At 32.5% G+C, this 22,847-nt stretch overlaps 4 protein-coding genes across 4 annotated transcripts; 3 read left to right on the forward strand and 1 right to left on the reverse strand.

Moving 5' to 3' along the window:
- Window positions 1–874: 874 nt before the first annotated feature.
- Bm6586 (Uncharacterized protein) lies at window positions 875–5,628 on the forward strand (the record flags this gene model as incomplete). Its single annotated transcript, XM_043073553.1, has 14 exons — window positions 875–1,027; window positions 1,190–1,336; window positions 1,577–1,672; window positions 1,758–1,913; window positions 2,051–2,230; window positions 2,360–2,459; window positions 2,522–2,646; window positions 3,044–3,175; window positions 3,304–3,431; window positions 3,564–3,726; window positions 4,444–4,529; window positions 4,701–4,878; window positions 5,067–5,285; window positions 5,512–5,628. The coding sequence occupies 14 exons, from the start codon at window positions 875–877 to the stop codon at window positions 5,626–5,628; spliced, it is 1,980 nt and encodes a 659-aa protein (XP_042929487.1).
- Window positions 5,629–6,460: 832 nt separating this feature from the next.
- On the forward strand, window positions 6,461–8,208 carry Bm10960 (Uncharacterized protein; the record flags this gene model as incomplete). Its single annotated transcript, XM_001899463.2, has 4 exons — window positions 6,461–6,536; window positions 7,038–7,161; window positions 7,258–7,423; window positions 8,089–8,208. 4 exons carry the CDS (start codon window positions 6,461–6,463, stop codon window positions 8,206–8,208), a joined length of 486 nt encoding a protein of 161 aa, XP_001899498.2.
- A 3,163-nt stretch (window positions 8,209–11,371) lies between these two features.
- Window positions 11,372–16,108, forward strand: Bm5077 (Uncharacterized protein; the record flags this gene model as incomplete). The annotated part of the gene is made up of 12 exons (XM_043073554.1): window positions 11,372–11,468; window positions 11,638–11,811; window positions 12,017–12,160; window positions 12,426–12,553; window positions 12,691–12,831; window positions 14,138–14,261; window positions 14,526–14,629; window positions 14,854–14,946; window positions 15,087–15,175; window positions 15,291–15,436; window positions 15,578–15,703; window positions 15,924–16,108. 12 exons carry the CDS (start codon window positions 11,372–11,374, stop codon window positions 16,106–16,108), a joined length of 1,551 nt encoding a protein of 516 aa, XP_042929488.1.
- Window positions 16,109–17,038: 930 nt separating this feature from the next.
- Window positions 17,039–19,530, reverse strand: Bm688 (Uncharacterized protein; the record flags this gene model as incomplete). Its single annotated transcript, XM_043073555.1, has 9 exons — window positions 17,039–17,232; window positions 17,378–17,517; window positions 17,825–17,932; window positions 18,033–18,197; window positions 18,495–18,598; window positions 18,808–18,886; window positions 19,103–19,194; window positions 19,267–19,311; window positions 19,405–19,530. The coding sequence occupies 9 exons, from the start codon at window positions 19,528–19,530 to the stop codon at window positions 17,039–17,041; spliced, it is 1,053 nt and encodes a 350-aa protein (XP_042929489.1).
- Window positions 19,531–22,847: the final 3,317 nt, after the last annotated feature.

Below are 22,847 nucleotides of genomic sequence, written 5' to 3' on the forward strand. Positions count from 1 at the left end.
GATTAAAATGAAGATAAATTACCGTGATTTAGGGTAGTTACCGGATGTCATCCTTCAGAAGCTGAACTTTGTTGAGAAGGTTGACACTGCGGTACATTGCAGGGAGGTTGATACTCGACTCGTCGATGTCGGCGCATTTAGTTGGTACAGTCAATAACAGATCTTCTGATCTTGGTTTGATCGGATTTTTAAAAAACAATAATGGTAAATGGGAATGAAAATATAAATGTACTTGTGTATGTGAAAGAATTTTTTAAATACTAATATCAACATGTCACTTTCCCCTTCTGTTCTTCTTTTACTATCTTTGTCTTGAATTCTCTCTTTTTGTTTTTCTGTATTCTTCTGTAATGGGAAGTATGCGAACCTGCCACTGCAAGGCTTAGCTCATTACCAGTGCATGACTTATGACGTGCTAGATTTTTGGTGTTTGGAATTGTTGTTGTCTTATATATTCTTGCTATCAAACAGCGCTAACCGGTAATCATCACTGATTGCATATTTAACTTAAAGTTTCATTAGCGAGAGTATCTTTTTTAGAGATCTTTAACTGTTTTAATTCAACTTCAAGACCACAAGTGAATAGTTAAAGTTTGACCTTCTTGCTTTATCAGTTATTTGCCCTTAATTTATGTATTATTATTTACCATTTCGTTTAATTCGTTCTCATTCTTGTCGTTCATTTGATTAACTCTGATGACCGCGGGTCCAAGATTACATGAACCACTTAACGTAAAATTTGTTTTTTAAGGTGTAAGTGCAATAGATCAACAAAAGAGATTGCTAAATCCTTTTTTTCGTCCACGGCTTTACAGTAAACTTGAAATATTAAATGCATTCTATTCCCATTATGAAAAGTCAACTTAAAAATGGTATGTTGGACTGGCTCGAAATAGTTAATAAGGCAGGTGGAGAAGCTGCATGGGTTACACAGCAAAAAAACTTCCCAAAGAGAAACGGTAAACGACAAAAACCAAAAGATTCAAACGAAATAATAGAAATGATTTTAAAAACAGAGTTTGTACAGGTAAGTTTTCATGGTTGAAATCATCTACGAACTTGTTCATTGTCCTATTGGACTTAATATCCGTCCTTGGTAAGCTTTTCCTACGAAGCTTGTCCTTTATTTAGAGGGAGGTGAAGTATAATTTACTTGTTTATTGGCCTAATTGATCAATTGAATATTCAGAAGGTTATAAGAGAAGAGTGTGCAAAACGGAATACTACGAGAAAACTGTTGTCTGATGAAGCAAGGTTAATATTATGCAGCATAGCGCACGAAATGCAGATGCTAGTTATACGATCAGTTGGCTACGTGATTGCAAAAACAGTCCGGGTATGCTTTACCTTGAATTTGGTTTTGCATTTCAGTATTAACAAATTAATTAATACTTTCCATCATTCTCTTTGGAAGAGAGCAAGCACGGGTGTGGATTATGTTACCTTCCTAAAGCTTAATTTTCTTCTAGGACACCACCACTTTCAGATGGCTATTGACTTGACTGTTGTTTCAATTTTTTACCGGTCTTCAATATTAGTTTTGTTACATTTAACAAATAATTTTACTTTATTGAAGATAATATATAATGGCATTTATTTCAATGATGAACAGCTGTTGCGAATACGGGAGTGTTCTATAGATGACCCCATTATTTTCATGCCAACACACAGGGTATTTTATCGGTTCTTTTAGAACTTTTTCTGGTTCTTTTTATGCTCTCAATTTTCAAAATTCCTTTACAAGATATTTTTTGCAGAGTTATATGGATTTCTTGGTTGTTTCTCTTCTTTGCTTCAACCATAATTTGTCATTGCCGGTCATTGCTACTGGATTGGATTTTATGGCTTCAAGATTTTTGGGTGAGACTTTGCGCCGCTGCGGATCCTTTTTTATGAAGCGACAATTTCGAGAGGTTACATATTTCAGTTCTTTATTTTGCATTGAAATTTGTATGCCAAAACAAAAAATCCTTGGTTTTTTTTGCGCACTTCATCAGACTGGCAGACTTATTTTTTCTTGGACTTCTTTAAAACTGTTATATTCTTGCAGGATAAACTCTATTGGTCACTATTCAGCAGTTATGTGCAAATGCAATTGCGCGAAACGGATAATCCGGTTGAATTTTTCTTAGAGGGCACTCGTAGTAGATCAGGCAAAAGTCTTTACCCAAAATTTGGTTTGCTGCAAATGTGCATGGAACCATTCTTTCGGTGTCAGTTATATGATTTGGTTGGTTTCAGCTTCTTTCTAGAAAAGGATTTTAAATCATTGTTATTAATTATAGTGCCAAATGTTTTCCTTTGAAATTTAAAGGAAATAAATAAAAAAAAATGTCGTTTCTTTCATCTGATTGTTCAGATTGTTGTTCCAGTTACGATCGATTATGATAAAGTTTTGGAAGAATTTCTGTATGCTTACGAACTTTTTGGCTTTCCGAAACCACGAGAGACTACAGCGGGTAAATTTTGTGATTAAAATATTGACCATCCCTTGGATGTACCAAAAGTTATTGATTTACAGGGCTTTTCAAATCGCGCGAAATTCTCAGCAAATGTTTTGGTCATATATATGTAAATTTTGGTGAACCAGTTTCCATAAGGAAATACTTCGATGGGAGAATAAACCGCTGGCATCCGCCTTGGCAGGTATAAATGTAGATTCTTCTGCTAGCATTCTGGTGAATTATCCTCATTATATATATATATATATATATATCACAAAAAAATTTTTTTTAAATTCATAACTACAAATTATAATGTTTAAAGGGAAAAAGCTGATCTCTACCATCAAAATTTATGCAACCATGTATTGTAAATTGTATATCCTTCAAAATGCAATAATTTGTATTACTTAAATTAGTTTTATCCGGAGAGTAACCATTATTTGTCTATCCTAATTTGGATGTGTTGAACTTTAAACCTAACACTTTGTATGCGTTAAGTTTATTTTTGCATTCTGCTAGCATAAGTTTATATATATAATTCACATTATGAGTATCGTCGGATTTATAACTTGTTTCAACTGATATACTAATTCTTACAGGCTAGTGTGGATAATGAATTGTCAGATAATGAAAAAGAAGCAGTTAAAAACTTTGGGCTTTATATAATACAGCTTCACAATTTAAATAGTACCACAACTATTTGGTCTTACACTTGTGCTGTCTTGTTGCAAGTACTTTTTAAAAATTTTATGATTTTTATGGTGCTTGATTTTTATTTTTGTAGATAAATTGTACGATAATTGGATCTATTTCTTGTTCTTAGCTGTTAGATGGCTTTTAATCAACATTTTCCTTGCAGATGAAGAGCGCAGGCCATAAGAAGTTGATGTTTAGTAAGCTACAGAGTTCTTTGGAAGACTTTGTCACACTGAGCAAAAGGCTGGGACGTCGAATTATCATTAGAAAAAGCATTAAGGATGATTTGAGGTTTTTACATGTGTCACCGATACTTATAACGTTAAACTCATTAAATTAAAAGAGCTTGCAGAAGTTACGGATCTTCGCATAAACTTGTGCTCATAATGTGAAATTAAATTGAATTAAAAAACTTTCTTACAGATATCACTTGAAGTTGCACTCCGATCTTTTTCAATATGATGCTTTGTTTCCAAATTCGCTAATAGAACTGAGGCGTTTCAAATGCATCGAAAATAATGGCTTAAAGAAGGAATACATAGAAAAGATGTTGTGCGAAGTGATTCTGTCATATTATGCTAATCAGGTAAGCTGCTCTAATTATAGTATTATAGTTATGTGAAGCATGTTCTAACTTAAGAAAGATGTTACGCTGATAAGAAAGTTTCTAGTATTTTACACCGCATTTATGCCTTCCAAAAAATGTATTTTGTTGAATTGGAATCAGTCTGTTGAACATTTGTTCACATCCCGAGTGAATCTTTTATTGGGCAGTGTTGATTAAATTTTTTTGCTGTGCAGAGAAACTCACTTATTTAAACTACAGACTAATTATAGTCACATCGAAGCTTACTGTTCTGAAATGTTTGTGTTGTTATTTCATCATTGGGACTTACTTAATTTTTCATAAGTCTGAAGTTATAAAGTACAAATAATCAAAATTAAACAATGCTCTCTTACACGGAGTCTCTATTATTTTGCATAATTTTTAACCGCTTATTAACTTAATCAGTAAGCTGGATTTAAGGAATCTATAGAAATATTGGACAGTACTATTTATCGCAAGTATTTGTAAGCTGAAAATCTTAAATTTGACTTGCTGGCACACTGGACTCTTTCATTGGTCCGCAACATTTGCTGTTTGAAACGCAGTTAAAAAAAATTCTCAACAATTACTGCTTCGCTGTATAAATTCCAAATTCAAGAACTTAAACGAACAACTTATTCAATAGTTATCTGGAATGATCTTTTCCAAACTCGCATTGATAGCTACAACTATTATGCGTTATATACATTTTTATAGATGATGCATGGTTTTGTCGACATAAGCTTGTTATGCCATGTGTTATTGTCCATTCAAATGCTGTCAAGAGCAAATCATATATTCCGGTATTAACAGTTGATTGTTTATTGGTTTTAAGTAGCGAGTAAAAAAAGGTTAGAAAAATAAGGAAAAACAAAACCTGGAAATCTTATGTTCCTTTTAACTATGGTGGGGATAAATTTTGCCATCGCTTCACCTTACATCTCGAATTCATTCTTATCATCTCTACTTTTCAGGGAACTTAGGTCATTATTTGTTTATGAATTCGTGTGTTCGTTGCAAGAAGAAGAAATTGATAAGTTGTTCGCAGAGAGTCTCAGTTGTTTGTTGCGAATTTCTGCCATTTCACTGGATAATGATCATATCATTGTAGAAGAGGAACAGATATTGAAACAGATTGCCCTCCTCATGCAGGTAATGTAGACCATAAAAATTGAAAGTGAAAAAAAGCTTTATTATTAAAAGTTAGCTAATGTTGGTGTTGGCAGTTGGTGTATTAGCCATTAATCTCACTTTTGTTTTTGATGTATTACATTTTACTCCCAATACGCTTTATATATTACACTTACATTTTCCATATTGCATACACGTACTTTTTCCAGCCTTTCATTGCCAGATATTACTGTGTAATGCAGTGTTTGGTACAGCTAGTGGGTACTCAATTTACAAATGAAGTGCTTTTCGAAGAATCGCTACAGCTTGCTGTAAATCTGTTTGCTAGACAGCAAGGAAACAGCACGTCCCGGTCAGTATGTATCACATCGGATATAACTCGAAATGCATTATTAGCATTTTGCAGATTGCAGGCTATTTGCAGACGTGTAAGTTTACTGAAACAGTCAAAGAAGAGTCGTTTAACGATATTTTCATTATCTGTTAACTGTCTTATAAGCTGTTAACAAGTGCGGAAAATTCTAACCGTTCTAAGAACTAGGTAAAGTGTTGTACCAGGACAATTCATCTGATTCATTTATGGATTTAAATAGTTACTAGAAGAATTCGCAGACAATAACACAGTGACATGGAGAAATGAAAGAGAATTTCCAGAGTGAAAGAGAATATGATGTTAATATTTATCGTGTGCAAAGAATGATGGGACTTCTGGAAAGCACCAGTATGGCCGAACTTCCTTTTGATAAGCAGTCGTTTGTTTCAAAAATCTAATTAACATACGAACAAAAATGTTGAAGCATATCATCAGTAACCAGCATAGTTGAGGAGCGGACGCAATTTTTTCTTGCTTGCTACTACCATCATCTGTTTTACGTAATAAATTTACATAATAATAAAATGATTTAGCACTTGTGTTTTTTTCAATATTCGTGTAATGTGTCATCACTGTGGTTGTTTCCCACTTTGTCCGATGTTCTGAGTAACCGTTCAAAATGAGTGACCTTAGCATTTCCTACAGCTAGCCAGCATATGCATGGGATGTTATCAGTTCACCTGGTTTGTTGACCTCATCCGTGCAATGGGTCTTCATTTATTTTGGCAACTGGACTTACTTATTTGAACACTTACGTGAAGTCCATTAATTCAGTACATACTGTATGACCTCGAAATATGAGAGGCAAGGTTCTTTACACCGATGAGGAACGATTCAATCTCAGAATAAATTACTCCATTAGGAGGTGACATAGTCCGTACCAGGTGGTCGAGTCAGTATTGTTGCGGTTTGTTTCGATTTCACTGTGGAAGTCGGTGTTGGGGCGGGAGATTTCGAATTTTTAAAGACTGAAGTTGGGGCAGCGGTATTTGTTTTTACTTTTGGCGCGTGGTGTGCTAACTGATGTGCTGTATAGCTTGTTGGACATTGAATAATGTAGTAAATTCAAGTTGAGGAAGTCAATGAAGTGAAATCGACAATTCAGAGTCAATTAGAATCATAGATTTCACAAAATGCTGGATGGGATTCTGTTTTTTGTGTATAACATAAATCAAGAAATAATCTCAGTTGTTGTCTCGCCAGTGACACATGCTTATTACAGCTGTTGAAATGGTACGAACCAAAGCGGATGTAAGGCGATACGACTTATCTTCTAGTTCCTCGAGGAATAATTCAGCTGTTGAAGGTATTTCGTCTATGTTATAATTGCCATTACATTGAAACTGTTTAGCAACTTTTATTAGCTTGCTTGGGTTACTCCTTTTAGTGGGTTGTAGAATGCAACTTTGCAATGAGTACTGTATTCTAAAAAATTATTAAAAGAAAACTTATTTTTAATGAGTCATCAAGCAAGAATTACGGGTATTTCCGTACATTCATCTGTTGTGCAAAAGGTTCCTAGAAAAACTTTTGGCTCATATAAGGTTCCGTGGTTTGCTTTTATTTTTATTTTTTTTTTATTTGTGATGGTTTCAGACTTTGTACTACCTCTAATACACCATCAAAATACTTCTGCAAAACTGAGGTTGGATTTTGAATCATGAGTTTACTTCCGTACAAAGGTAAAAGCAAAAAAGGATGGTGTCTTGGAGCGGTCATTGACAGTTTTCTCTCTCAACTACTAAATTTTGTTAAGAATTAAGCAAACTTTTTCCTAATGTCAAATTGGCAGTTTTTTTTTTTTCAGGACGTGAAGAAGATTGGAAAAAGATAATCAATGAATCTGAAGGAGGTTTGAATCGCAGTGGTGGGCATCCTCGATATGGTCATAAAGCTGTGCGCGATTCAAGGAAGCGTTCTCGACGCTATAGGTATGTTTTGATCTTTTAAATCTACTTTGTGAAATGAAAGGTGATTCATGTCCCAGTTCACAACTAATGGTTGGACTTAAAAAGTTGAAATTTCAGACCAGGCATAAGAGCACTTAAAGAAATTCGTAAATATCAAAAATCGACAATGTTGTTGATTAGAAAACTGCCATTTGCTCGTCTTGTTAAGGAAATTGCAAATGAAATGTCTGATTCTTCTATTGGGTATCGTTTTGCAGTGGAAGCAATCGCTGCAGTTCAGGAGGTTCTTTACATCTTCTAGATTAATTTCTAATAAGATGTTTTCCGTCTTGATGACCTCAAGGATTCTTACAAACTTATGTAAATAGTACATCTAAAAAGAATTTACTTGTACTTCTCTGTTAAGAATAGATAACTCCTGTTTAGAATAGGAGTTGATAACGTTAGGTTTAACGGACATGAAAACGTTTCACTAAACAATGTAATGATTTCAAATAACTGCTCCATTCACATATAAACGTTATGCGTTTTTCAACTCATAAACAACGCTCTGTTGTGCTGAATATACAACGGACAGTTTTCAAAAAAAAAAAAATTGTCCAGTTTAGTAAGCACTAACCAAGTTAGCCTATTTTTGGATATCTGTCACATATAGGTTATTTAGTAGTATTGCTTTTCATATTCATCCTTTTGTCCGAAATGGAACATATATTAGGTTATTTTAGGAGCATCCAAATCACCCTTGTTTTGTTTACTGTGGATTTTGCTGAGAAGCTTATGGGTAGCTGTCGTTTTTTCAAAATGAGATGCAAATAACTTATCGATCCTGTTCTTATTTCAAATATATGAACAAAGAAGTTTGGAAGCATCGATAGCAAGGAAGAACATGTGGATGATGAAGTTATCAGTATGAATTTGCTTTGTAAAGATGATTATTTTTCATTTCAGGCAGCAGAAGCTTTCATGGTTCAATTTTTTGAAAACGCTCTGTTGTGCAGCCAGCACGCTAAACGGATAACAGTAATGCAACGTGATGTCCAGCTTGTTCGTCGGCTATTCAATATTTGAAAACAAAAAAAGCAAACGACGTTTGAGAGTGATATTGAGTGTTTAAAAAAGTGTCGTATGATTTTCCGTACGTATGAAGACATCCCCTAATTTGTTTTCATGGTCTAATAAGTCTTTATCATTAAATTGTTACTTTAATTTTCACTATGCATTGCCAGCCTTGCGGTCTATATAGTTTAAAATATATTCATATCTCCTATCTCTTCTTTTATGTCAAAGATATCACCAACTAACTTAATTTTTAGCTACTTAAACATTCCTTAAACATTAGTTATTTAGTGCGGGGCAGTGCAAAGGCAGCAAAAAATTATGTCTTAAAAGGGTGAAATGTCAAAGGATCATAAATCATCTGAAATGTTTAAAAATTATGTTTATTATATAATATATAGCATTTCTCAGCTGTAAGATATTTTTTTTTTTTCCTTTTTCCATGATTTTCATTTTTTTCTGCATCAAGGGTGAAGTGTTCGTTTGTAAATTTTGTCTTTTTAAACTGATATAAAGGTAGGAAAATGATAATAAACTTCGAAGAACTGACAAGGGCAAGAGCCGAAGAAAGAAGACCATGAGTGGATTAACCTGAGTTTTGTCCTTTCCAGAAGTATTTAGTGCCACTTTATGTTGTTTTTTCTAATATTTCATTTAATCGGCTTGTCGCCAACATGATAATTAGTCTTTGTTGCCCACCTGTATTTACGTCAGCAATTATTACTGCCAATTTGATTGATTTATTCATGATTTAGAAATTTTGTGTTTTCTATTTCTTACGTTACATTTTGCTCCTTTGATTTTGTATTCCGATTAAGAATAACACTTTTCATATTGTCTTCTTTGGTAGTGCTGTTTGGTCTCTTTCTTTTAAATTGTGCGAATGTTATATGATAGTTGAAAAGTAAACACAAAACATTTGATAGTAAAACACAAACGTTTTCATCAGAACAAAGCAAATAAGATGTGTAGGGGGAATTCGAAATGAAGGAAAGTTTCAGAAGTTTGCTTGAATGTGTCCATACTTCTGCTTCGCAGTGTTCTTTTTTTTTTAATTTTCCCCTGCATAATATAGATATAAGATGACTGGCTAGTTTGTTGTCGAGATTGTTATTGAATTTATTTTCTGTTCATTCGCATGACCGCAAGATTTTATTGAAAAATAATTTTTTTTTAAAATTACGATGCAGTGCCAACTGAATGTGACCACAGACATTTGGGAGTTGCGTGTTTGTGTGTATTTTATCACTCTTCAAATATCTGTGATCAATTTGAACATTGGAAGGTCAATTAACTTAATCTGATCATTGAAAAAGTTAACTTTACTCAATATCTTATATTGTTTCATTTTTAAATTTGCTATTTTGTCAGGAAAAAATTCCGAACAAAATTTTGGCAAAAAATTTAAACTTATAAAAATAATGGATTCAGGTGAGTATTGTAAAGCGACCAGTATGACCAATTTTTTTCAGAGATCCTTGAATATTATTAAAAAACGAAATGAAAAATTAAGTTGAAACACTAGCCTTTGAATTGCTAGCGTAAAGCTTAGAGAGTGTTCTGACGACAAATGATTTATTTCAGGTACGCTCCAATTTGTTTGTGAGACTTTCACTTCTGCCAGGAAGTTGCTGTGTAATAACACATTTCGTTCTCACATGTGTTTGTGAGCAGAATTTTTTCTAACCAGTTTATTTTTCTTTTTACTTCTGCTTCAGATAATATAAGGAGTATAAGAGTAAAAGCAGTATTTTAAGTTTTGTGAAAAGAAGTATCGCTGAAAGTAATGTATTTGAATGCTGATATGTCCATATTTGATCATGGTCAAGCAGAAACGTTGAAAATTTGTTATCTGTGTTGATTTATTATCATTATCTGTTAATCCCAATAAACCAGGTTATCTCCAGCGCGCCTTTATTTATTTCTGGGACGGAGAAATAAATAGAATTGCCGAAGGAATAATGTGCAAGTTACTGGCTGCTCGTTCCATGGATTTGGCACTTCGATTATTCACACGTCTGGGTATCAAATTTTAGTTGGTATAATTTATTCAAAAATTGTCAATGCAAAGAGTAAGAAAGGATAAATGGACAAACATTTTATGACCCCTATAATATGAAAAAGCTATTCAGATTTTTTGAATTTCTTTTCAAGACTTAAAATTTTTCAAAAATTACAATATTTGTGATAAGCCATTTCCAGATCTGGGAAAAAGATAACACACCTAAGGTATTAATTTATATTCTTCATCTATTTGTTTAAGAAAGTAGAAACTGCACAGTTTATTGTTGGACTTTGATTCATAAAGTGAAGTGAACACTGCTCTATTGTGAGCCAAAATTTCCTTTTCTAGAGAAAAAATAATACTAACATATCGTTCTCTAATATTATAATCTGTATTCCACATTTTTCTGGAAGTGTATTTTGATTTTTATTTTCTCAATGAATTAATTGTAATGGAAACTTGCTAAATACTTCATTATGACATAATGTAAGGCATGGAAGAGTTCGGGTTGAATGTTCAACAGATCATTAACATAGATCATTTCCTAGATATTCCCCATATCCTTTACAAAAATTTTTGAGGTCTGTTACACACACTGCTGAAAATTCAAAGATTTTGGAGTAATGTCAAACATTTGCATCATGAGCAAGATGGATGACGTCGCGATGTTACAAAATCGGAGTATATTTACATGCAGATTTCATGCGTACTTTATTTTGTTCTTCACATCACCACGTTGTGTTGTAGTTGTTAATATAAAACTGAAAAATGATATTTTATTCGTTTAAGTATATGCGTACGTTTGTGTGTGCAAAAATTGTGTTTTTGTCATGTCAAATAAAACATGATTTTGTTATCCATGCTTTTGGGTCATAATTCTGCTGCCTTCCCTCTAATGATGTAATGATTAAAATTCCTTATGGGAATGACTTATCAAATTGCTGCAAAACTTTCAGACAAATAATGAGAGGATTTTAAGAGAAAAATAGATCATTTGCCCTGAGAGAACAGAACAAGAGTGGCTTTTATCTTTTCTTTATGTCATCGTTTTTATTTTGGTAGCTGTCTGTTTTAATAATTGCTGTTTTTTGTCATGAAACATGCAACTGAGCGTGCATTGAGAATGCAAGCACCATTAAATTGAACAATCGGAATTCAGCGTGTTGTGCGATGAAAAATGAAAAGGATTGTTTGGCAGCAGATGGAGTTTTAATTAGGGGTAGCAGTTCGAAAACGAACAGCGGTCTACCAATATCTCCACCAGATGGTTCGATTTCTATGAAAATTTATTTTATTGTTTTTCTATAACTAAATCTTATTACGAACTTATTTCCCACAATTTATTCTCCACAAATTTATTTGTTACAGCTACATAGTCAGAGCACTATTTGCTTTAATATTTTCCGATACACTAAATTAAATACCAAGAATTGCAGGTGGGTATGGTTGGGTTATCGTACTTGCTTCATTTTTTGCCAATGTTATTGTGGATGGAATTATTTATTCGATTGGCGAAACACTTGTTGAAATTTGGGAGCAGGATTTTAGAACAACAGCTATGCAAGCATCTATTGTGCAGTCATTACTTACTGGATTTTACTTTCTTGCAGGTGTCTCGTTTTTTTATGACCACTTTTTTCTTGACATTAGCAGGAAACACAAACCACTAACACAGCATTTATTCGCAACGGCTTGGACTAAGATGCTGATTGCTTTTCGAAAAGCTTTTTTCATCATAGATGTAGTAATGAATATCCAGGAATTCTGATTTTATTTCTTTTGTTGACATTCATAATCGTATTAATTGCTTTTAAGGTCCGATGGCAAGTGGGCTTACAAATTTATTTGGATGTCGCTTGGTTGTCATAGCTGGTTCTATTACAACATTTGTTGGTTTCATTTTATCTTCCATCGTACCAACACTTTCATTGCTTTACATCACGTTCGGTATTATTGGAGGTAAAATATAACACTTCATAGAAAAAATAAAAAATATTCTAGAAATGAAACAAGCGAGTCTTTGTTATGAAAAACTTCAAATTTTTTAACTTTGCCTTATCAATAATTTCAAACTTATGAGGAAGAATTTTGCATGACATTAATTCATAGATGTTACCACAACCTTGGAACACAATTTTCGGAAATTTGTTGACATTTGATTGCTTTCTATATGCAAATCAAATAAATCGATTGTAGTCGAGTTTTTTACGGTCGACGAATTCAGGAATTGGCTTTGGACTTGTTTATTTGCCATCAATATTGGTTGTGAATCAGTACTTTGAGAAACGAAGAGCCCTCGCTATGGGAATAGCTGTATGTGGTTCAGGTATTGGTACCACCGTATTTTCACAGGTTTGTCATCTTAATAAAGAACTGCAGTATCATTTAACTTAATTTCCATTCACCGTATTAAAGCTTACTTTCAGACTATCAAAAGATTAAATTTTCCTGGAACTCGATAGTCATTTTCAGTTTCGTATACATTTCAGTTATTTCCATTTTTACTAGAAGTTTGTGAAAACAATTGGAGGCATTTTCTCGTTTATGCAGCATTTATTACACTTCTGTCTGTCTTATGTGGTTTGTGTTATCGAAAAATACCGTTAGAAATACCGTCGGAAGATAATGAGGTTTGTGTACTTAGCATTTGTTGATAAATAATACAAAATAATTTTATAAATAGTATAAAATTATTTTGTTTTCAATTTTGAAATGGAAATTAAATTATAAGTTGAGATCGTAAATTGATGTGTTAATATCTTTTGTTGGGCAATACCTGGACAACATCCCATGCAGAAAACCGACTAACAGCAACTGGATCTTATTCATAATCGTAAACCAAATTCTAATTCACAAAAAATTTAGCGATGCTGACGATTGAAGCTAATAATATCCTCTTGACCTATTACTGCGTGTTTTTTAAAGTTTAAAGGTTTTGAAGGTTGAAAGGATTCATCAGTTATCCTTGGAATATTGGTTAACTAAGAAAGGGCCATTCACGTTAAGATATTGTTTGCTGAGATATATAAATTCAAAAATTTTTGAAACATCATGCAGAAACTAAGAAGCTTCATGGAACTGTCGATCGAAATTTAATCTAATAATTTATACATGTAATAATTTGGGAAAGCTAGTAATAATTGTTATTAATGACTTACCAAAGAATGTGAATTTTTTTGTCAAGGATAATCCAAATCAGATATCTAAATGAAACACTGATTTGTGTTCTGTCTTTATGAAGGTTGTGTTTGGTTTCTTTTTTTTTTCTTTGTATTTTAAACAATTAACCTTTTATTTTACTGGATTAATATTTGAAACAGAATTTTAAACCGACTTATTCCGTTAAATAGCTATCCAGGCTGTTATTTCATTTCGCAGTCTAAAATACATATCAAGAATCGGCCTTAAATTACAAATCGAGTGTGAAAATATTTCTTTCCGGGAAGTTTTGTCATATAAAAACCAACTGAATGCATGTAACAATGGAATTTATTACTAGATTCAAGTAAATGTGATCTAATGAAGCCAAATGTTTATATTTTAGTTAATCGATATGTTAACATTTCAAAAATACTGTTCATAAATTTAAGTGATTTATTTTAATACATGCAAATAGATACAGTGACAGTAGGTACTGAAAGCTTATAAAAGTTCTGAACGAACTATATTATGTTGTGTACTAAAGTGCTGTACTAAAGCTGAAGAACTAAAATAAATAAACTGAAGAACTGTTTTTCTGTGAATTCTTGTACTTAATTAGTAGATTACAGTTCATACACAAATGATAACACAAATGAAATGGTTATCAATTTTTCTCTTTGCTTTCGATTATTTAGGGAAACTTAAAATTTGTTTGCATTTTTCTGTTTTTTATGTATTTATTAAAAGTATCTAAAGTTGTGGTACTAATATGATGGAATGAATTTCTCTGTTAAGGATAAAAGAATGAAATCTGATTCTGATTCGTCCTATGAAGGAAACGATGGACATGACAGTTTGTCTTCACAGCTCACTATCAACCATTCAATATCTATGAGTAGTCTGCAAGGAAAAGTGTTTCGTTAGTATTCCTTTTTTTTTTCTGTTATTATAAATAAGAAACTCGTTAACTTGAGAATGCAACATTTAGTTAGAAATCCAATGTCTCCATATTTCCTGTAATTAAAGTGATTAAGCTTATGAAAGAAATTTTATAGAAATCTTACATTTTTAAAAGTTATTGATTAAATTGGCAAAGTTTTTCTACAGAGAACTCTACAATTCTTCTACCATCGAATTCTGTCTAGACATCCTTTCATTTATTTTGCACTTATAAAATTTGCAGAAGATGAAGCCGAAGAAATGACTGGTAATTATTTAATGATGATTTCAAGAACGACGACACAAGTACCGTTGCAAAAATCTAGAAAGGCATTTCCTTTACAAAACGTGAGTCCCAGTTACACCATGCACAATAAAGCAGAAATTTATTTGCAATAGGAAGTTTTATTTGGTCACTGTAAAAACTTTTCACTGTCTCTTAATATTAGTTATATTGCTTAAATTACTCTACGGTCAAGTCTTTACGTACAACACTTTGATTATAAAGTATGTCGTTCACATGCTCTTTTTCTAATTTCGATAATGGAGTAATGAATTAAATAGATTCTCAGATTTTGCGTTCAATGATTGATACAAGTTTGCTGTCAGATCCGAGCTTTATATTGATTGCAATCACCGCTTTTCTGACACTTTGTTGTCTCTTTGTTCCGTTCATTTTTCTTGGCAAGCAGGCTCGTTTTTTTTTATGTTATAAAATTCTATATTAAAAACAATTATGTTTTATTTTATCACAATATTTTTTTTTTCTTTTGAAGAGTCTGACATATGCAATAGGAGTTTTCAGGCAATTAAAGTAGGTGCGACTTCAAGCCAGCAATCATATTTATTATTTGTTATAGGGCTTGTTAATATCTTTGGACGAATATTATGCGGGTTCGTTTATTCATTTGTTTCTTTTATGCATTTTTTCATTTACTGATTTATCCATTTATTTACTCCTTCTGTTCGCGTATTGCTTATTTGTCTGACAAATGTGCATTTATTGTAGGCTAATATCGGATTTACCAAACGTAGATCCGTTATTTATTCATAATCTGGGCATAATCATTGGCGGTCTAGCAACTTGCATCGTACCATTACTAACACAATATTGGATGTATGTAGTATATACAATACCGTTTGCATGGAGTGTTGGTATGAACTCATTCTTAAGCTTCTAATCTTAGAGCTAGAAATTTGTAATGTAATAATGAGAAAATGTAGTACGTTAAGCACTACCATTCATTTCTTTTCACAGTACAAACTTAAATTAAATGAATCAGAATAAGCTTGCAGCATGTTTCTCATCACTTCGTGCCATTATTTGTATTGAATTACTCGGTTTGGAAAAGTTTTCTAATGCTTTTGGGATGATGATGCTCTCTATGGGCATTGCTGCTTTAATTGGTCCACCACTTGCTGGTAAATATCATTAAAATTTCTGGCAGTAGTAGTAAAATGAAAAGGCCAAAAAAGTCCAAAGTAACTAAGATTATAGATGAATCGGAAGATAGAGTTAGACGATTTACATTCCAAAAGACTATGGATAGATAAAAGAGTACAGAGATTTTCAGAGTTTATTTTATGAGTAATGAATTGGCGCAAATTGCTTTCAAAATATATCGCAATAAAGTTATTGCAGCGCTATTTAAAGATCTAAGCGGGAATTTCGATCTGTCATTTTACGTAATGGGTTCATTGCTAACACTGAGTGGAGTGCTTTGCATACCACTTCGAATAGTCAAATCACGCATATCAAATCCAAGATTGCCGAGAAATACCAGACAATCAGGGCTGCAGTCCATGAATATAACAGAACGATTTTGAAAAATTCCGTGGGAATTGTTGTGACACTATAACGAATGCTTTTTTATTGCTTCTGCAACGTTATATGGTCTATTGCTTTTTAGGAACTAATTTTCCCTAACGAAAAAAGAATGAAAAGTAAGATTGAAATTTTTCAAAAAACAAAAAAAAACAACTGCCTTCACTTTTCTCACTTTAGTATCTTTTGCTCGACTCACAAAAATAACAGTGTCCAGTATTTGTAGATTTAGAAATCTTTAGATAGCGGTGAAATCAATTCCAGTTACAATTTATTCGTTTCCGGTGCAATAAAATTGTGTATCTAACGGCAATTTTGTAACTTCATTATAGTTAAGCAACAGCACATGTTAATGTCATTAAAAGACGAGGAGAGGGAGAGAGAGAAGTCGATGGATAGTATTTACATCACCTGGGTAATTTCTCGAATACATTAAAAAAACTACACTATTATTATTTGGTTTCGTGATCCATTATAACTCATTTTTTCATGTTTAGAAGAATTCAGTTAAGTTCAAACTCACTGATTAAATTTTTCGGCACCTAAAGCATAGTACAAAAGACAAAATTTTTTCTAAATGTCTAAGGTTTTTGGAAGTATCACCCAAAAATCCAGAGACAGATTTAATGAATTATATCTGTCTGATGCAACTCATCATTCAGAAAAAGAATGAGTTAACTTTTGTGGAACATATCATCATCTGTGACAATCAAATTTGAGTCTATCCAATTCAGCATTAAAGAGTTCGAGAATTTGCAACAATTCTTTCATACACTGAACAGAATAAAGAATTTATGTGAGAAGAATAACACAGTCAATACAAACATAAATTCGGGTTGAATACAAACATAAACTCGGATTGAATAGTGCCAAATTACAGCCTTATAGATTTCATTGATGGAACTGGGATATTTATAATTTTTCGAGCTAAATCAACAAAACAACAAAACAGCGTTTAGGAGAGTATGAAGGGTAAATAAAATCCGGAGTATTTTCTCGATTTTCTGCATCCTGGAACATCTGGATATTTCTTTTCCACCGATAGAATGATTATATTTATAAGTTATTGCCACACGGTAAATAATTAATGCCAACGTTTCTGCTAGCATTATAGTAGCCATTTTTGCTGCAATATTTTGGATTTTAAAGCAGAACAATCATATTTAGAAAATTATAAGTGGAATCTCATGGTGTTTTTATAACGCTTGCTATAAAACAATCCATTCTCATCTCTTCAAAAAAGTGGAATGAGATTGTACAACGCAACATACCACAGAAAGGAGTATTCTTCTGGTCAGGTGGTAACCTCTTCAGCATCTGAGTGTAATTCAGAATCTGTACGGCAAAACATAACAGAAGCCATATAATGGAACTGGGGGGAGATACGACTGTTCCTACCATAAAAGTTATCCTGAAATTAGAAGACAAAAGTGCTACCTATGATACTTACAATTGACTGCATTAACTTACACAGCTGAAACTTCAAATATAATTGTATTTATTTTGATTTCCAAATTCCTGTGTCCGAGGAAGTTCGTAAAGGTTTCCGACAGGAAGAAAGCAATAATATCATCAGTAACTGTGTCTGGAACTTGATGCCATCTTCAGCAGTTTCAAAATTTTTAAATGGAATCGAGTTAATCACAGTGTCAAAAACAAACGAAAATTACTGAATCTCTGACAAAATAAAAAATTCTACAAGAAATAAAAAGACTAACGTTGCCAAACAAAATAATGGTAAAGCGATTGTCACCGAATAGTAATAAACGATTCTGCGAAATTTTATCTCAAAACGTATTATTGAACGCATCATTTCAGGTCGTTCTCTTAAATAATATAAATAAAAAATGTCATTTTTGTTTGAAATAAAAACTCTTTTGTGAATATAAGTAGAAATTAACTTAAAAAAAGAAATATGGAACCGACGCGCTTTCATTGGCAGTAATTTTGCCCAGTGGAAGGATAAAGAGCAACGCTGCGGATAGATTCGTAACTTCAAATTCACCAGATCGGATGGTCCGCAGTTCATTTATCAAACTACCGAATATATCCGATTTCTTTGTTAATGATGTCCATCTTGAGAATTTCAATCTGTAAGCTTTTTTATCTGTTACTGAAATAGTAATTTATTCTACACTGAATCAGCTGCCAACCGAATTAATATGAATACTGAAATGAATCTTGCAATTTATTCAAAACCCCATTTGGGAACTAATTTCTTAAAATTAGTAATGGAATAAAAATATATCTTTAAGCTGTTCAGTCATTTCCTCTAGAAATGGATTCAAACGAAGTATGCTTTCAGAATAAACAAAACGCAGTTCCGCTGGCTGTGCAACATAATTACATTTCACAACTTCAAAGATCATCGTTAAAGTAAAGCAGCACTTGGACAATGGTAATGGTGTGAACATAGTTAATAAACAACTGTGAACATCATTTGGATATGCACTGAAATCCAAAGAACATGTTGAGCGAATTGTTAGCATCACCTAAACGATATGCTTTAAAACGTACCTTTGATTCAAGTGCTTTCACTAATGTACGAAGCTTTTAAGTTTCTTATATATGTCATAGGAAAAGAAATTTTAATAGAATTTTGGACCTTCAATTTTTCGACTGAAGAGAACAATTGGTATCACTTAACCTTCGATAAATACTCTGATAAAAATATTAAATGTCCAGAAATCGATTTTTTTACCTGTGCATAAACTGCTCCATTACTGATCAGCGTTACTTGGGTATTGAAATATTGCATTGCCTGGTCATTCCTCAGTTTCCTGTAATTCAACTCTTAATATATTCATAGTTTAGAAAAAAAAATAGAACAGATCAACACAGTCTGTATTTGATTCGTAACTGTTGACGTTCGGTTCGCGTGCTTTAAAAACCACATAAGAATAATAAGGAAAAACAGTTAAGTGCATACGGATCTTAATACGTTATTTTTCAAAAAAAGGTATACTTAAATTTCAGTAAAATGAACTGCAGGGAACCACATTCTTGGTAAATCACTTTTTTGTCGTACGATTTTGCCAACATTACCGTAATCTCGCGGTTCCCAAACAATTCTTTTATCAGTCCAGTGCTACAAAATACATCAAATTTTAGAAATTTTACTGACTGAGAGTTGCGGAAAGCAAGAAAAACTCAAACTTACAAACAACATGCTACAATGCATATCGATCAACTGCTGCTTTTGATTCTGAAGAAGATAAAACATGTATTTAAATATAATGGGAAATTAATAAATATGTTTTAAAACGATAAAATAAAATATGTTAGCAATGAAACAAACAAGTTGTTCGATGTGGTCAATAAACATGAAGGGTAAGACAATAGTTGGTGACTCCGAGGGCGAAGAATAATCATAGCTTTCCTTTTTGAATATTTTTTTCAGCAGTATTTTCTCATTTTCAGCCATTTTCTGCAAGTTTCATAAAAATTCTTTTTAAAAACATATTTGATCAAGCGTAAATATAAACCTGAAAAGTTTTTAATTAAGAATCCTATCTAAATTAATTAAGAAGTCATACCTGAATGGTTGTGATTTGTTGGCTAAATGTCGATAAGAACAGCAGGTATAGAAAGATTAATATGGAAGTCATACTGCATAAACTATGCACACAGATTGTGAATTGTTAATTCAACGCTTACTGAGAGCGTTGTAAGTTAACAATCTCGTATTTAATCTTAAATTTCCAAATTTTCAGAAGAAAGTCAGAACCCTATTTGGAAGTGGTTGGGATTTTTGGTCATCGAAACTAAACATTTGTTGTGAACTTAAATCTTCGTAAAGTACAATGAATGAAGTCATATTTTAATGAAAATGAATTAAAAAATTTTTTGAAAATATTTGAATTTACAAACCAACGAATAGAATTACGATGTTATAATTTATAACTCGTAGATATGTGGAAACTGTGGTATTTCAATCTGTTTATATTTAAGCCATTCTATAATTTATAAACAGTCTCACATGATGTAATATTGGAATTTTCACTACTTCCACAGTTTTTGATATTATTATACAATTCAAGTTATTAGGAATCACCATGATCTGAAATATTAGTGTTTTAATTTACTGAAAGGAAAAGTATGGACAGAGATGGCAGTTTCCTTACCTTGAGCATAAGTAATCCCGGATTCAGAATTTTATTTAAACTAAATTCAAGGACTAAATTTTAATTTTACTAAATTTTTAGTATGGAAAATATTGGTATGCGGAGCCAATTTTGTTTTTCGTAAATTATATTATTGAAAATACCTTCTCGTTAATTCCAATCTGAAGTTAGTACATTTGTTTCTTAAAATTTGTTTAATCCAGCCATTATAGATTAAGCTATTATTCAAGCATTTATGCCTCAACTGGCTTAGATCAGATAATTTACTTTTGGCTTGTTTGAAACTTTTCACAGAAAGCAGGTCTATTTTACCAGTTTTTTACTACTTTGGTGCTATTAAGTTACTGACACACTTTTTTTATTACTCTGTGATGATCAGGTGGGATTTAGTTAGACATTTGTGATCTACGTTAATAAAATCCGGGTCGAAGTACATTTTTTATCCCATGCTATTCTTGTCGAAAAAACATAATTATAATATGTCGAAATAAAACTACTAATTCATAAAACTAAACATTATTTTAATTGAATATTCTTTAGGGAAATATAAAACTGTCTCAAATTGTATCACATATAAGCAATCATTCATCTAACGCTCATCTTCCAGTTCTAACTAAACTTATCTGCACTATCTAAAATTTTTCATTTGTTAAGAAAGAGTACATTGTTTAATATGTTAAGCATTCCTCCTTTGTTCTAAACCAAATCTGTTTGGAGTATCGAAATATTACAAAGGTTTGTCAATCATTCTTATGAGCAATTGACAATGTTGAGACTCACCTCTTACTGTATAAAGAGTAAGGGTCATCTGATAGACAGCTCTTTATTCACTGTAATCATGCATTTGTTGTTTGCCAATGCTTACTGTATAAGAAGTTAAACCTTTATCTAAAACAGTTTTTTAGTATCAACAAGCTAAAAATTGACTAATTCCTCTTCACTTCATATTCGTAAACTCTACGAAATTATTAGTATATTGCCAATATAGATCAGTATTTGTGTATCATTGTTGTTAGCGAATAAAAGTCATTACTATACCAACTTCAAACCACAACCAAGAAAGATTCCTTAACACAGACCTACCAAGTATATATATTATAGGCAATGAAAGTAAACAACATATCAATTCATCTAGAAATGTTTTTCAGTGAGAAGAAATAATAATTCGTATCTTGAATGGTGGTGTGCTTTCGTTACCAGCGCATTAGTAAACAATTCATAATATAATGGTGCAGTTTAAGAGAGTACTGTACTCTTCCTTACTTTTTGTCCTTTCTGTCCATGGAAAATTGCAGTCTGTTTAAAAAAGTGATCCATAAAACTTCATCAACACTAGTTGCAAGTTCTTTGTGATAAAACCTTATAATTTTCAAAAACTTTGATTTAGAAACTTCTGGCTTTTTTTTCAAGATTCTTTTGTTGAGCAAATCCCACTCTCTCTGTTTGTCGTTTTGCTTATTTAAATAGTTCTATTATTTGTTCTGCAGTAAAACAAAACATATGACTCTTGTTTATTCAAATATCCACTATTGACGCTTGGCGACTTGGCGTAATTCTTAATTCAAAAAAAAAAAGTGCGACAGAAAATTGACCTTCGGGTTCTACCTTGCTATGGATAAAGATAATTAGCGTGGAAATATCGTAGGTATAAACCACTACTTTCCGATATAATGTTGAACATTTAGAAAATGTATATGCCAAAATCTTATCGCTTGATTTAAGCGCATAAACAACATTTGAACATAATGCTCGTCTCACAGGCATCATGATCCATACTTCAGATCCCAATAATACAAATAAGCCTCCAAGTTTAACGCATAATTCTACAATAAATGATACCAACGATAATAAAAAATAACAATGATAAATAGACGTGAAAAATGATTTAAAAAAAAAGAAAAAATGCAGAAGGGCTAGTGAATTCTAGATTCAAAGTACTAAAATTCAAACGTAGACTGCTTCTCATATTCTTCCTAATCAAAAAAACACCAATCACCTCCAAAGCATGTTGCACCAAAGCTCGGTGATGACCTTTTTCAACCTTGTTCTAGGAAGGAGTTAGTCAAAGCTGATTTAACCTTCGAAGCTTATGTTTGACTTTTTAGGAATCGCACTTTTTGTTGCATTTGTCAGTACAACAGTATCAAGATGTATGGGGACCGTAGGCTCAAATGATCGGATTCTATTCAGCTTGAAAATTACTCCGATCACTTTCCCGACACAACTACGTTCAGTGGAAAAGTAGTCGACTTAATTCATTTCGCAAATCCTCTAAATTGAGATCTCGTGAATGTTTACATAACCAAACAAATCTCATTTAAACCTTCTCATCGTCTCAACAACATTGACTTAACACTCCCTTCCTATTTTGCTAGCGAACTCTACCCGTTCTCCCCACAAGTGCCATAGCAGGTACCACCCATAAGTCCCCTGACTACACTCCATCTCGGTTGATACTTCCCTCCTAGTTGCAGCATTAGCCCTCTGTTTATTGTTAGCTGTGCTTTTTATTCAATTATTGCACTTTCATATGCGTCAATCAGTAAAAATGAATCCACTTCTGATAAAGATGTTCAGCTTGCTGTGGATGGAACAAACTGATCAAAGCGTACAAAAA

This window comes from Brugia malayi, assembly GCF_000002995.4.
Source record: "Brugia malayi strain FR3 genome assembly, contig: Bm_v4_ChrX_scaffold_001, whole genome shotgun sequence".
In the NCBI taxonomy this organism is placed as follows: Eukaryota; Metazoa; Nematoda; class Chromadorea; order Rhabditida; family Onchocercidae; genus Brugia; species Brugia malayi.